The sequence below is a fragment of the Oncorhynchus mykiss genome, chromosome 3 (assembly GCF_057628025.1).
Source record: "Oncorhynchus mykiss isolate SJ-2025 chromosome 3, ASM5762802v1, whole genome shotgun sequence".
NCBI lineage: Eukaryota > Metazoa > Chordata > Actinopteri > Salmoniformes > Salmonidae > Oncorhynchus > Oncorhynchus mykiss.
In genome coordinates, this window is record NC_143024.1 from 22,204,791 (window position 1) to 22,220,710 (window position 15,920).

At 45.5% G+C, this 15,920-nt stretch overlaps 1 protein-coding gene across 2 annotated transcripts; it reads right to left on the reverse strand.

Annotated features, from left to right (window-relative positions):
• Nucleotides 1-3,921: 3,921 nt before the first annotated feature.
• On the reverse strand, nucleotides 3,922-15,837 carry u2af2a (U2 small nuclear RNA auxiliary factor 2a). 2 transcript variants are annotated; one of them, XM_036968611.2, is made up of 12 exons: nucleotides 15,093-15,805; nucleotides 14,323-14,464; nucleotides 13,662-13,700; nucleotides 13,028-13,137; nucleotides 12,709-12,860; nucleotides 12,163-12,279; nucleotides 11,873-12,011; nucleotides 8,443-8,522; nucleotides 7,988-8,128; nucleotides 7,421-7,507; nucleotides 6,182-6,433; nucleotides 3,922-6,082 (listed from the first exon to the last, which is right to left on the reverse strand). In XM_036968611.2, exons 1-12 carry the CDS (start codon nucleotides 15,139-15,141, stop codon nucleotides 5,948-5,950), a joined length of 1,443 nt encoding a protein of 480 aa, XP_036824506.1. In that variant the 5' UTR covers nucleotides 15,142-15,805; the 3' UTR covers nucleotides 3,922-5,947. The 2 variants fall into 2 exon arrangements, with proteins under 2 accessions (XP_036824506.1, XP_036824510.1); XM_036968615.2 differs by lacking the exon at nucleotides 13,662-13,700 and having other exon boundaries at nucleotides 15,093-15,837.
• Nucleotides 15,838-15,920: the final 83 nt, after the last annotated feature.

The following is a 15,920-nucleotide window of genomic DNA, read 5'->3' on the forward strand; positions in this document are numbered from 1 at the left end:
CAGAGCAGACAGAGAGAGTCAGAGCAGTCAGAGCAGACAGAGAAGAGAGAGAGAGAGTCAGAGCAGACAGAGAGGACAGAGAGAGAGTCAGAGCAGACAGAGCAGACTGAGAGGGGGGGGAGAGAGAGAGAGAGTCAGAGCAAACAGAGAAGACAGAGCAGACAGAGCAGACAGAGAGCGAGAGAGAGAGTCAGAGCAGACAGAGAGAGAGTCAGAGCATTCAGAGAGAGCAAGTCAGAGCAGACAGAGAGAGAGAGAGAGAGAGATAGTCAGAGCAGACAGAGAGAGAGAGTCAGAACAGACAGAGCAGACAGAGCAGACAGAGAGAGAGAGAGAGAGTCAGAGCAGAAAGAGCAGACAGGGAGAGTCTGAACAGACAGAGCAGACAGAGAGAGAGAAAGAGTCAAAGCATATAGAGCAGACAGAGAGAGAGAGAGTCAGAGCAGACACAGAGAGAGAGAGTCAGAGCAGACAGAGAGAGAGAGAGAGAGAGAGAGTCAGAGCAGACAGAGAGAGTCAGAGCACACAGAGCAGTCAGAGAGAGAGAGAGAGAGAGAGAGAGAGAGAGAGAATGAGAGAGCAGACAGAGCAGACAGAGAGAGAGAAAGACAGAGCAGACAGAGCAGACAGAGAGAGAGAGTCAGAGCAGACAGAGAGAGAGGGAGAGCGAGAGTCAGAGCAGACAGAGAATATAGAGAGAGAGAGTCAGAGCAGACAGAGAGAGAGTCAGAGCAGACAGAGAGAGAGACAGAGAGAGAGAGAGAGAGAATGAGAGAGCAGACAGAGCAGACAGAGAGAGAGAAAGTCAGAGCAGACAGAGCAGACAGAGAGAGAGAGAGTCAGAGCAGACAGAGAGAGAGAGAGAGAGAGAGAGTGAGAGAAAGTCAGAGCAGACAGAGAATATAGAGAGAGCGAGTCAGAGCAGACAGAGAGAGAGTCAGAGCAGACAGAAAGAGAGACAGAGAGAGAGAGAGAGTCAGAGCAGACAGAGAATATAGAGAGAGAGAGTCAGAGCAGACAGAGAGAGAGTCAAAGCAGACAGAGAGAGAGACAGAGAGAGAGAGAGAGAGAGAGTCAGAGCAGACAGAGAGGGATTAGGGGAGAAAGACAGAAGGAAAGAAAGACAGAGAGAGACAAACTGCAACTGACAGAATGACAGACAGAAACACACTTGGAAAGAGAGAACTACAGAGGAAAATAAGAGGTGGAAAGTTGTGGGAAAATAAGTTGGTTGTAGAAAAAGGCAGTGTGTTGGAGAAAGAGACGACAAGAGCAGTCAAGGTACAACTACATTTCATACAGTTTGCTTTCCTGTAGTCGTTGTTCTAAAGCAGAGTAGAACCCCATTCAACGTTCTAAAGAAAATTAGAACCGTAATCATTATCAGAATAGCACAATCAGAAGAAGCCCAGTCAGTGGTCTATAGTACATAACCTCCCTTTAAGGAAGCAGAGTGTAGAGAGAAGTCCAGCCTGGTCTCATGGAAGTTCTCCACATGATCCAGCTCCTGCTCTGCTGTACTGCTCACAGTTTGGGTTACACATGACACGTGGCAGAGAGAGAGAGAGAGCGAGACAGACTTAGAGAAAGAGATATAAACATAGAGGGAGGAAGGTAGGGCGAGGGAGAGCGAGAAAGAGCGAGAGAGAGAGAGAGAGAGTAGCGACACTGAGAGAGAAAGCTAATTGAGGCAGAGGGAGAGAGAGATCGAGTGGCAGAGAGTCATGGGGAACTCAACGAATGAGGTACGGGGCTGACAGGAATGCCCCTCCCCCAGTCACCACTCATCTCAGTTCCTCACCACTTCCTGGGATTGCAGCATAACAACACGCTTGTTCTGTAGGTGATGATTATTTTCAGAAAGTGGACAATATGCTGGGCATATGGGCTTAATGAATAGCCAAACATCTATTCAACTAGATTCATTTTCCTAGCACCCTGGGTGGGTGGGCAAGGGTCCAGAAACACGCAAGACATGAGGGAAGGGGGGCTGTCAGATTTGACATATAAATGCATTGAATTAATGTGGTATCAATCATAAAAGGTGGCCTACATTATTTCATCTTGCCTATGCAAATTAGCTTTCCTGTCAAAATACAATTATACCTGTGTGCTTTATTTCGTAACATTTTTCTAGTTGCTGTAGACTGGACTCTGGCACTGTGCCTCTGTCCTGGGTGTACGGCTTTACCTCTCCTCCCTCATATGGTCTGATAGGAAGACAGTGGTAATCTCAGGTCTTTTATAATACATGGTGTGCTGAAGTGATCAACCTCAGGCTCTCATATACACATCACTCAAAGTTCTTCTGTCACCACCGGAGTGATGTGTGCTCACACACACACACACACACACACACACACACACACACACACACGCACATGCACACGCACACGCACACGCACACGCACACGCACACGCACACGCACACGCAAACGTTCATGTAAGCATGCACACCAAAACGCGTGCAAGCTCGCGCACACACACACAACGGAACACACACACACTGCATGATGTCATCTATAAGATATTCTATAGTTGAACTAAGGACTGCATAGAAGAGAAAAAACACTAAATGTTTGTTTGATCTACATGACAAGAGAAATCTGAACCTTAAACCTATGCATTTACAAATTGTGCTCTGCTTTCACACACACGTACACACACGTACACACACAGGCACACAGCATCCATCCCTTGATGTAGTGTTTAGAGTAGCTCTCTCCCTAGCTACTGCAGCGTTCTATCTTTCTGAATGCTGATCAGTGGGAGGTGTGGTGTAGACTTCCCACTAGAGGGCAGCAGTGCATGGATATACAACTGCAGCATCAGACCTGCCTGGGCTGGGCTCCTATGGTGGGCTACTGAGGAAAGATCTCAATTGCATACTCCTCATGTCCTCTCTCCTTGTCTCCTTCTCAAAACTCATTGGAGAAGAAAGTCAGAGGGGCAGGACTTCTGGCTTTCTCATCCAATGGGTTTTGAGGAGATGAGGAGAGAGGACACGAGGAGTATGCAATTGAGATCGTCCCTGAGTCTCTATACTGATTCCCATTGGAGCAGGATGAAGTTGTTCATTTACACTGATCCAAGGACCGTCTTGTTTTCCCTCTTGGGATTGGGGTGGGTAAACTGATCTTAGATTCTGTGCTTTCTGGCAACATCTACCTGCCTGGTCTGGAGGGATTGCGCCATATTGCTGGCCTTCCTCAGTGGAGTGCAACGGCGCACAGACATGGGATGTAGAGACACGGTTCATTATTCCCACGAGTGTCATGTCTGTGCTGCGCTATACACTTCTGTAGCTGTTCCCTCCTGAATAAGCCCCAGGTGAGTATAGAGGGAGTACTGAAGGCTGCAGTGTCAACCTGTTTTCATGCCACTTAGGCAAGCCTCTACCCATGAATACTGCTGACCAGTCAGCTCAGGTTTATGTGTACTGTGCTTCTGAACCAGTCACCTTGACATTTCAATGGAGAAAGAGTCAAACTCAGTCCTGTGTGGCTCAGTTGGTAGAGCATGGCAAATACAATGCCAGGGTTGTGGGTTTGATTCCCGCGGGGGACCAGTATGAAAATGTATGCACTCACTACTGTAAGTCGTGGTTAAATGACTTAAACATACAAGCCAAGTCTAATTGCACTTTTAGTCAACTCCTGCTTTTCAGTGTGTATAATCAGAAGTTAAGTGGCCTCCCAAGTGGCGAAGTGGTCTAAGGCCACATATCAGTGCTAGAGGCATCACTACAGACCTTGGTTCAATTCCAGGCTGTATCACAGCCAATTGTGATTCGTAATCCCATAGGGCGGTGCACAACTGGCCCAGTGTGGTTAGGGTTTGGCCGTCATTGTAAATAAGAATTTGTTCTTAACTGACTCGCCTAGTTAAATAAAAGGTTCAATAAAAGATCCACACTTGTTATAAACTACATGTGGTTTTAGCCATTTTTTATTCCATTAATTCACTTAAGAAATCACATTTCCCCCCCCAAAAAGCTCAAATTAAATGACATGGTAACATTTAAAAAGCTAATTTTAGAAAGGGAGGAAGTCACATTTCCCTGGTACTGTCCAACTCTAGGTCTGAACACAAAGCATCATGGGAACTCCCTCTCAACCCCAGTGTAACCAGTGGTCCTTGGAGTCGTAATGACAAAGGTTGAGGGAGATGAGGAAGAAGTGAGACCATATATACAGTTGAGGGGACAACCTTTTGATGAGTATGAACATTGTTGAACAGTCCAATAGAACACTTGAGAACCTGTCCAAAAGACTGCACTCCCCTTCAGTTAAAAAAAACATCTGTTTAACATCTCACCCTTTGTGACAACAAACCCATTACTTAACAGAAGAGGTGTACAATCACACAATACTACCTGACTTCTATGGTTACTAAAAGCCTGATAACTTGGTCAAAGTAAATAGTGCATTTTATTTGTGGGCAGTAGAACAGGAAACAGTGGTATTAGTCTTTATACCTTTATTTTGTCTGCTGAGGTGAGAAGTTACACAAACACTACCTGGGCCAAAGAGATTTCTGTATGAGCAGTCCAATATTCTATAGGTAGGTTTGAAACAGGAAGCAAAACAAAAGAAACTAATTCCAGACAAAGAAATACAACTTGAATACTGACTACAACCTTAAATCATTGTTACCTGAAAATACCAAAGCATGAAATGACTCCATGTATTGACAAACTTGCTAAGCACAGACATGAATGAGTACTCCATATATTTTTATCTTGAATGTGACATGAAAAATAGCAAGGCTTTTAATCAGAATCAGATCGAGCCCTACTCAACACCAATCCAATATTTACCACTCACAATTCAAAAATAACAACTCAGAACTTCAAAAGTCTGCCTTTCCCCTCTCCCAGTCTCTTATGGGTAAGGGTAGGGTGTAGGGACAGAATTATTTTGCCTGCTAAAAATGGCGATGGATAAATTCAAACTAGATGAAAGGTTTCAATCCAAAAACAAAAAAAAACATCAAAGACACAGACAGTAATAAAAACGTATGGTACTCAAACTTCAAGGTGTGACAGTATAAACCACAACAGCTGACATTCAGATAAATTAGTCCAATATGACATTGGAGTTGGTTATGTGTAGTTACAGCTTCTCCCCCTCTCGCTACACACACAGGGAGAGGGGCTTAGTCTGATGTACATGGAAGAAAAGAAACAAGGAAATCTAAAGGTCCAAATCTGAGAAATAAAAATCGCAAAACGAGGCCATTCCTGTCAATAGCTTTCCATCCTATCCTGTCAATAGCTTTCCATCCTATCCTGTCAATAGTTTTCCATGCTATCCTGTCAATAGTTTTCCATGCTATCCTGTCAATAGTTTTCCAGCTTTCCTTCCCCTTTTTCACAACAAGAAACTGACCATGTTATCTACATTGGTGGGCCAAATAAAAAATGTCACCAACTCCCTCTCCCCATATGAAATGATGAATACTCCTGTCCATCCATCTATCCACCACTCTTATAGAGTAGACCAGTCCACTTCCCCCTCTCTACACCTTCCCAAAGTACTTAAAACAGGCTCCCTCCATTTAAATACAAACCATAAGGTGTGGCAAGACCCCCCCCCAGAATGACGCATCTCTTTCTCACAAAGTATTTTTTTTAAAATCATTTACCCCTGTCCTGTTACTACACACAATTCACAAAAATCTTTGACCCCCCCCCCTCCCCCGGTTTTCATCAGAATACAAACCCTTCATCTCTCCCTTCTCTTTTGCCCAATAGCAAATGGATCCCCAGCCCCTACCCCCGGGTACTTCTCTGAACTCCACCTGGCCTTCTGATGGACTAGGTGAAACATTATGTCGCTCACACCTTTTCAGGTCAAAACAAGTGCCTAGGTGGTATGGGGTTAGGGGTCGATTTGAAATATGACAATCCACCCCCCCCCTCGCTATCCTCGTCTGTCGTCATCCTCTACCAGAAGTCTCGGCGGTGGTAGGCATCAGGGTCGCAGTATTTGGTCACCACCACCCGGTTAGCAAACTTCCTGCCCGTCAGACCCTGCATGGCCTTCTGGGAGTCAAACACTGACATGAACTCCACAAAGATCTATAGGACAGAGAGAGGAAATGTAAGGAGGTTCAATGGAGATCATTCAAAAACGCATAGTCATAAAGTTGAAGACAGACAGAAGCTTCTCTCTCTCACCTTGCCAGTGCCAGGGACCTCCAGCCCATCCACAGGTCTGGGGATCTCGATGCTCTTGACCTGGCCGTACTTGCTGCACTCGTCCCTCACATCCTCCACGATCTCCTCATATTCCTCTTCATCCACCAGCTCCTCCACAGCCACCATATTCATCAGACACAGCACCTCTGTGGGCAGGCCGGCCATCTGTGTCATTGAGCTGTTCATCAGGCCCGGCACCTGCAGCGTCACCGGGGTCTGGTTTATACTTGTCTGGAGGGGAGAGGGGAGGGTTGGAGAAGGAGTGTCGGTGGATACAGAACATGCAGTGAGGGATTGGAAAAGTAGAACAGACACAGCACAGGCCGCCCCAAGGGCACAACATATGCTCCCCCCGCGCAAGATCCCCCCCCCCCCCTGCGCAAGATCCTCTCACCCCCCCCCCGCGCAAGATCCTCTCACCCCCCCCCCCGCGCAAGATCCTCTCACCCCCCCGCGCAAGATCCTCTCACCCCCCCCCCCCCCCCGCGCAAGATCCTCTCACCCCCCCCCGCGCAAGATCCTCTCACCCCCCCCCGCGCAAGATCCTCTCACCCCCCCGCGCAAGATCCTCTCACCCCCCCGCGCAAGATCCTCTCACCCCCCCGCGCAAGATCCTCTCACCCCCCCCGCGCAAGATCCTCTCACCCCCCCCGCGCAAGATCCTCTCACCCCCCCCCGCGCAAGATCCTCTCACCCCCCCCCGCGCAAGATCCTCTCACCCCCCCCCGCGCAAGATCCTCTCACCCCCCCCGCGCAAGATCCTCTCACCCCCCTGCGCAAGATCCTCTCACCCCCCCCTGCGCAAGATCCTCTCACCCCCCCCTGCGCAAGATCCTCTCACCCCCCCTGCGCAAGATCCTCTCACCCCTCCGCGCAAGATCCTCTCACCCCCCCGCGCAAGATCCTCTCACCCCCCCCGCGCAAGATCCTCTCACCCCCCCGCGCAAGATCCTCTCACCCCCCCGCGCAAGATCCTCTCATCCCCCCCGCACAAGATCCTCTCATCCCCCCCGCACAAGATCCTCTCATCCCCCCCGCACAAGATCCTCTCACCCCCCCCGCACAAGATCCTCTTACGCCCTCTGCACAAGATCCTCTATCCAAGTGTATCTTTCTCAGATGTCCTGATGGCTCCCTGGATCAAGAGCTTCACTCTACCTTCTACTTCCCTCTCCACTGTAGCACTATATTCCCAGCCTGCCCAGATCTCAGTCTTACCAGAGTGGCGTTCTTGGATCCCACGCTGGCTCTCTGCACCAGGAGTTTTTTATCTCCCAGCTGCATGCCGTTGAGTCCTGCTATGGCCTGTGGGAACAGGGCATCTCCAAGTTTAATACAGCTGTCAATCATCAGCAGGGACAACCCCCCAGGGTCTATGCACTTCCACACATTATATATTGAAATTCCCCCTTTCAAGAACCCAATCAAAAGAAGAATTTAGTATTTTTCCCTTTCTACAGATGGTCATTTTCAAAGGTTTTACGTTTTTTTTGTTACTGCAATTGAGTTCAATCATAACAGAGAACCCTGAAATATTGGGAGTGTAAACATATGAAATAATGTTGTCAAGAGTTGTGTCTCTTTCTGTGGGGGTTAAAGTGTATATATGAAACACATAATACATTTTAATAATATCTCAAGAGCAATATAGTTCCCCTTTTATAACATTTACATTTTTATTGATATGCAAGTAATTCAAAATGTGAAGATATTTTTAACCTGGAACAAGTCCAAAACCATGACATGGTGTGTGAAGAAGTAAAAATGAAGGGGGTGGTTAGCTACCTGATTCTCCATGGTGATCTGGTCGTTCAGGTTGACGTCTACATACTCACAGAACGCATAACCCTTAGACAAACCTGTGGCACTATCCTTGACCAAGTTAAAGGCCTTGAGAGGCCCAAACGATGTCAGGAGCTCCTTCACCTGGAGAACACAGAGAGGAAAGATTACCATAGAGATCAGAGGGGAAACGATGGGAGGGACAGGGGAAATGGGAGAACAGTCAGACGAGGAGAGGAGACATTGTTGAACACTTAACATCTCAGACTATTGGAGCTCTTTCAAGCTGTCTGGCTTCCATCAAACCGCGTCCAGCATTTACTAGGCATGTGAGGAAACAGGAGGTTTTCACTGGGCCAGACTGGGACGTCACGGGAGGTGAGCAGCCAGCACACCCCAGTATGTGGCTCCAGGTGACCTGGTTAGAAGGCTAAGCTGCTTATGGTTAGCTCACTGACCTGGTCATCATTCAGGTAGTTGGGCAGGCCTCCGATGAAAAGCTTGTGGGCCGAGTCAGGCACCACTGTGGACACCACGCCTACACAGACAGAGAAGGAGAGAGAAGTTATTTAAAGTCAACCAAACATTGATATAAACAGCCTAAATCCAGTCTGAACCTACAGAGACTAGAGGTCGACCAATTAATCGGCACGTGTGTGTGTGTATATATACAGTGGGGCAAAAAAGTATTTAGTCAGCCACCAATTGTGCAAGTTCTCCCACTTAAAAAGATGAGAGGCCTGTAATTTTCATCATAGGTACACTTCAACTATGACAGACAAAATGAGAAGAAAAAAAATTCCAGAAAATCACATTGTAGGATTTTTAATGAATTTATTTGCAAATTATGGTGGAAAATAAGTATTTGGTCAATAACAAAGGTTTCTCAATACTTTTTTATATACCCATTGTTGGCAATGACAGAGGTTAAATGTTTTCTGTAAGTCTTCACAAGGTTTTCACACACTGTTGCTGGTATTTTGGCCCATTCCTCCATGCAGATATCCTCTAGAGCAGTGATGTTTTGGGGCTGTTGCTGGGCAACACGGACTTAACTCCCTCCAAAGATTTTCTATGGGGTTGAGATCTGGAGACTGACTAGGCCACTCCAGGACCTTGCTTCTTACGAAGCCACTCCTTCATTGCCTGGGCGGTGTGTTTGGGATCATTGTCATGCTGAAAGATCCAGCCACATTTCATCTTCAATTTGGGGCGGCAGGGTAGCCTAGTGGTTAGAGCGTTGGACTAGTAAGGTTGCAAGTTCAAATCCCCGAGCTGACACGGTACAAATCTGTCGTTCTGCCCCTGAACCCTCATTTAAAATAAGAATTTGTTCTTAACTGACTTGCCTAGTTAAATAAAGGTAAAATAAATCAAATGCCCTTGCTGATGGAAGGAGGTTTTCACTCAAAATCTCACGATACATAGCCCATTCATTCTTTCCTTTACACGGATCAGTCGTCCTGGTCCCTTTGCAGAAAAACAGCCCCAAAGCATGATGTTTCCACCCCCATGCTTCACAGTAGGTATGGTGTTCTTTGGATGCAACTCAGCATTCTTTGTCCTCCAAACACGACGAGTTGAGTTTTTACCAAAAAGTTATATTTTGGTTTCATCTGACCATATGATATTCTCCCAATCTTCTTCTGGATTATCCAAATGCTCTCTAGCAAACTTCAGATGGGCCTGGGCATGTACAGGGGGACACGTCTGGCACTGCAGGATTTGAGTCCCTGGCGGCGTAGTGTGTTACTGATGGTAGGCTTTGTTACTTTGGTCCCAGCTCTCTGCAGCTCATTCACTAGGTCCCCCCATGTGGTTCTGGAATTTTTGCTCACCGTTCTTGTGATCATCTTGACCCCACGGGGTCAGATCTTGCGTGGAGCCCCAGATCGAGGGAGATTATCAGTGGTCTTGTATGTCTTCCATTTCCTAATAATTGCTCCCACAGTTGATTTCTTCAAACCAAGCTGCTTACCTATTGCAGATTCAGTCTTCCCAGCCTGGTGCAGGTCTACAATTTGGTTTCTGGTGTCCTTTGACAGCTCTTTGGTCTTGGCCATAGTGGAGTTTGGAGTGTGACTGGTTGAGGTTGTGGACAGGTGTCTTTTATACTGATAACAAGTTCAAACAGGTGCCATTAATACAGGTAACGAGTGGAGGACAGAGGAGCCTCTTAAAGAAGAAGTTACAGGTCTGTGAGAGCCAGACATCTTGCTTGTTTTGTAGGTGACCAAATACTTATTTTCCACCACAATTTGCAAATAAAATCATTAAAATACCTACAATGTGATTTGAATTCTTTTCTCCTAATTTTGTCTGTCATAGTTGAAGTGTACCTATGATGAAAATTATAGGCCTCATCGTTTTAAGTGAGAGAACTTGCACAATTGGTGGCTGACTAAATACTTTTTGCCCCACTGTGTGTGTGTGTGTGTGTGTGTGTGTGTGTGTGTGTGTGTGTGTATGTATGTATGCATGCATGCATGCATGTATGTATATATGTGTGTGTGTGTGTATGTGTAATGACAATTATAACTACTGAATTAACAATTATTTTAACTTAATATAATACATAAATATAATCTATTTAGTCTCAAATATATAATGAAACTGCTCAATTTGGGTTAAATAATGCTAAAACAGTGTTGGAGAAGAAAGTAAAAGTGCAATATGTGCCATGTAAGAAACATGTTTAAGATCCTTGCTCAGAACATATGAAAGCTGGTGTTCTTCAATCTTTCCACTTAAGAAGTTTAAGGTTGTAGTTATTATAGGAATTATGAGGCATTGACTATTTCTCTCTATACCATCTTGTATTTCATATACCTTTCACTATTTGATGTTCTAACAGGCACTTTAGTGTTGCCAGCCTAATCTCAGGAGTTGATAGGCTTGAAGTCATAAACAGAGCTGTGCTTCAAGCATTGCTAAGAGCTGCTGGCAAACGCAGTAAAGTTTGAATGAATGCTTACGAGCCTGCTGCTGCCTACCACCGCTCCGTCAGACTGCTCTATCAAATATCAAATCATAGACTTAATTATAATATAATAAACACAGAAATAAAAGCATGTGGTCATTAATATGGTAAAATACGGAAACTATAATTTCGAAAACAAGACGTTTATTCTTTCAGATAAAATACGGAACGGTTCCGTATTTCACTAACGGATGGCAACCCTAAATCTAAATATTGCTGTTACATTGCACAACCTTCAATGTATGTCATAATTATGTAAAATTCTGGTAAATTAGTTCGCAACGACCCAGGCAGCCCAAACTGTTGCATATACCCTGACTCTGCGTGCAATGAACGCAAGAGTAGTGACACAATTTCCCTAGTTAATATTGCCTGCTAACCTGGATTTCTTTTAGATAAATATGCAGGTTTAAAAAAAATATACTTCTGTGTATTGATTTTTAAGAAAGGCATTTATGTTTGTGGTTAGGTACATTCGTGCAACGATTGTGTTTTTTCCCCGCAAATGCGCTTTTGTTAAATCATCACCCGTTTGGCGAAGTAGGCTGTGATTCGATGATAAATGAACAAGCACCGCATTGATTATATGAAACGCAGAAGCTAGTTAACCCAGTAATATTAACAACCATGTGTAGTTAACTAGTGATTATTTGAAGATTGTTTTTTATAAGACAGGTTAAATGCTAGCTAGCAACTTCCCGTGGCTCCTTGCTGCACTCACGTAACAGGTGGTCAGCCTGCCACACAGTCTGCTCGTGGATTGTAATGTAATCGGCGTTGAAAAATCATGATCGGTCGACCTCTAATAGAGACGAAATAGGCCAGACTAAGAAGGGTTTAAAGATGGACTAAATAGAGTGAAGCAGTCAGCCACAGACGTTCAGACAGAGACAGACAGGCGGACAGACCAGGCACGTAGACGCTGGGGTTCTCGCTCATGCCGGGCAGGGGCTGGTAGTCATGGGGACGGCGGATCTTCAGACTCTGTCCCTGGAAGATGATGCCGTCGAACGCCATGGCCTGGGTTGTCTCATCCACTGAGCGGAACTTTGGGACAACAAACACAGACCAGGTTTTAGAAAGGTAGAGGGTTAACTTTCACCTGTCAGATTATTTCAGAAAACTTGGATAAAAGGAAAAGAGGCCCTTTTGGACTATTGAGGAAGGTCACATTTCTTCTCCAGGTGTTGAGACCCACCTCGAGGAAGGCAAAGTTCTTGTCCTGGTTGATCTGAACAGCGAGGACGGGGTTTCCTGGAGCCTGAGTGAGACCACCCAGACGCATCTGAGCGTTGAAGAAATCCATCATGGACTCCTACACAGGTAGAGGGAGAGACATTGAGGCAATACTCTGGAAGACTCACTCCAACAACAGTATTTATTATGCACTCTCTGATCCCCCTGAGCTTGAAATACTAGTTGACAGAATCAGGTGGCCCGGCCTCTATCCTTAACCTGTCAAGGCTCTACGCAGAACTTGTTTTATGAGGAGCACGTCAAAAATGTAGGCGCAAACAAAGAAATTTAGGAGCACAATGAAACATATGATGAAATAAAAGCTAGAATCTTTAATTTTTCTAGGCACACTGGTCCTCCAAAATAAAAATTCCAGGTTGCACAGCTACATATTTAGTCACAAACGCAAGTTAAATGGCAGCACTGTAGAGCCCTGTTAACCTGTATCAACTTCTACCTACTCATCTCTCTGATCTCTGTCCCTACATCCATCCAGGAGCTAACTGACCTCTGTGATGCCGAAGGGGATGTTGCCCACATAAAGCCGACGGGCCTGTCTGGTCATCTGGCTTCCCACCACAGGGACGGGAGTGGGGGTCACGGCCAGGCCGTCTGGGGTCATGGTGGGCAGCAGGGCCGTGGCTGGGATCTGACCCGCAGCTTGAGGAGAAGTCACATGTTTAAAACAACATTCATACAGCTTCCAGAACAAGACAGTACTAGTAAGAACACAGTTAAATAGGAGGCCAAACGAGGGTCAAAGAGTTGAATAGAGTAGATAAAAATAGAGAGGAGAGAGAACAAGGAAGTGAGGCCTCCTCTCTTACCCTGCATGGCTTTGTACTGCATCACACTGATGTGTTCAAAGCCAGGAGGAGGGACGTCCCAGTACTTCTTCACTTTGTTCTTCTTCTTCGTTTCACGGTGCGGGGAACGACTGATGGAGAGAAAATAGGACAGGAGGAGTGAGGACAGAAAGACCAACAGAGGAGCGCAGGGGGAAACAGATGACGTAAAAAGACAAATAGAAGTCATTACTTGTGATGTCCTGTGAGTCAAGCCTTAGATAGACCTTTAGAGAAACCTACAGCTTCTCTTTAACCCATCTATGAGAAACACCAGGTTTACACTTCTGAATCCATGTTATAAATTATTATACCTTTTACAAATACAAGTGATTTCAAATGGCATACTACTTTTAAATGACATTTACAGTGGATGATGTCACAGAGCCCTACAAATCTAACCCATTATTACAGAGTTGGCCCTACAGTTTCATTGTTCTCTCTCCATAGAAACCCCTTACCGAAACCTTCCCACACAATGGTATACACAGGATATAATACGCTGTCGTAAACATGAGTGGATAGTACACAATCAGAGGAAAGATCACTTGCTAGAGTGACTGGAGTGATATTGTAATAATGCAGAAACAAGCTCTGTGTTAGTTTGCTGTATTACCTTACAGCAATCTCTTGGGGTTGTTGTTGGGATGGTGAGCTGAAATGACATTGGAAGGAGTTCACATTTCATTTCACTCCAACCCAGGTCACAGGTAGTTCCAATGCAGGAAGTGGAGCTAGAGTGCAATTGGAAATTAGCCCCAAGCCACTGTTTGTATGAACGTCACATAGATGCTAAAGGATTGGATAGGCATAAGCAATATGGTCTTCTGCTGGAGCTCTCACCACATCCACTCCTTTCAGATCTACCAGTAGGGCCTAGGGATAGGGACCAATTTGGAATCTTCTACAGAACACTGAGGTCTAGTAAGTGTACGCTATGGCCCTTTCCACAAAAACAACTTCAGGGACCAGGTGTAGAATATTCAATGTGTGTGTGAACACTGTTAGATGTGAGTCTTCCTCCACAAACTTGCATCTCACTGTCAGGACAATAGGTGGGCTACCTCAGACAGAGGAATAATATTGTGCATCAATATGCTTGTGAGAGCTTTCTATTTCAGGTAAAGTCAGTGTTGCCTGGGTTGCTTATTTTCCAAGTGTCCTTATACTGTTCACTCATTAGGTGTGCAGATAGCCCTACTCTAGTACGTAGTACCTGCACGTAACTAGGGCTCTTACACACCTGAGAGTGTGCAGTAAAACAATGCTGTAGTTACCTGCGTCTCGGTCTGCGCTCCTTGCTGTCTCCACGGCGATCCCTGCTGCGTCTGTCCTTGTCTCTGCTCCTCCTCTTCCTCTCTCTGCTGCGGCTGCGAGAGGGGGAGCGACGGTGGTGGCGGTTCTCCTTGTCCTTCTCCGCTGGAGGAAGGGAAAGAAAGGGGAAGGAACGGTGAAACAATAGGAAGAAGGAAGAAAAAAAAACAGAGGGGGAGAGAAAACGGTTGAGTTAAAATAATATAGTTATGGCATTAAGCAGACGCTTTTATCCAAAGCGACTTACAGTCATGCTTGCATACATTTTACGTACGGGTGTTCCCGGGAATCGAGCGCCCTATCCTGGCGTTGCAAGCGCCATGCTCTACCAACTGAGCTACAGAGGACCATAGAGATGGGGAGGAGAGAAGATGGTGGTACAGGGGGCAAGAGGATGGACACCGTTACGTGTTTACTTTCATAGGATATAGCTACTGTATGGCCAAGAGATAATATTTTAACTGACAACTTCAACATATACAGAGCTGGAAAACGTCAGCTGGTTCAAAACAGGGACGGTTAGTGACAAAAAAAAAACTTTTAAACAATGGGATAGCTAGTTATAGCCACACGAATGTGCCTGGGACGACAGCTGCGACAGTGTGGACTCCAGCAGCCAACGTTCCTACTAGCTAGTTAGCCAGCGCGCGCGCTTGTGTTGTGATATGTTGATTGCTAACTAACTAGTTTAGAACCTGGTTATAAAACATAAGTGATTAACTAGCTAGCTTACCTTGTTTGTTTTCAGACAGTTGTCTCTCGAATTCGTCGAAATCCGACATCGCCGTTTCTTATTTGCTAGCCCTAGCTAGCTAGTTAGTTGTGACTGTAAAATGGACGGGAATGCGGCGCGGTCGCTAGCGAAAAAGTGCACAACACACTTGCTAACTAGATACACAACGGCAATGCAGCGGTTTAGAAATATCTAAATGAACCACACATCAACATGAACAACTCCAAGTGAGTTATAAAGATGTGGTTCTAGTTTACACTAAGACCATAACATTGACGAAGAAATCGCGTTATATTGTGCTAGCTAGTTAGATAGCTAAAGCAAAGTCCAGGCTGGGGCCTGTTCTTGAAGGAGTCGTGGTAGTGAGCTAATGCTAACTAGTTAGCAAATCGAGTGAATACGGATATGCTGGTACAATTGCACATCCAATGTTATGCCGTCTGTCCTGTTGGTGTTTGAAATCGTCCCAATATATATGTTTTGCAATTAAATGTATACAATGAGAAAATACGGAATATGTCCGGTATGCCCGCTTTTTGCGTTTCGTCTCCCAGGCACCCCGTGACACCGGAAGTTGATATACACCTTTTACTTTTAGCGCCCCCTTTGGGCCTGTTATTCAACCTGCAAAACATGTAAATACAGTATATTCTCTTTGCTCTAGCACCAAACAAGTTATTACATTGGACATTTTGGCATTGGATACGTGAAAGCTAGATTTCCCTTTATTGATTTCAGGAACAACCTCTCAGATCTGTGATTACAACAGAAAGGAGTTTGACCCAGGGCCACTGCATATGTTTTTCCTCTAGCATCTCCCTTTCCACA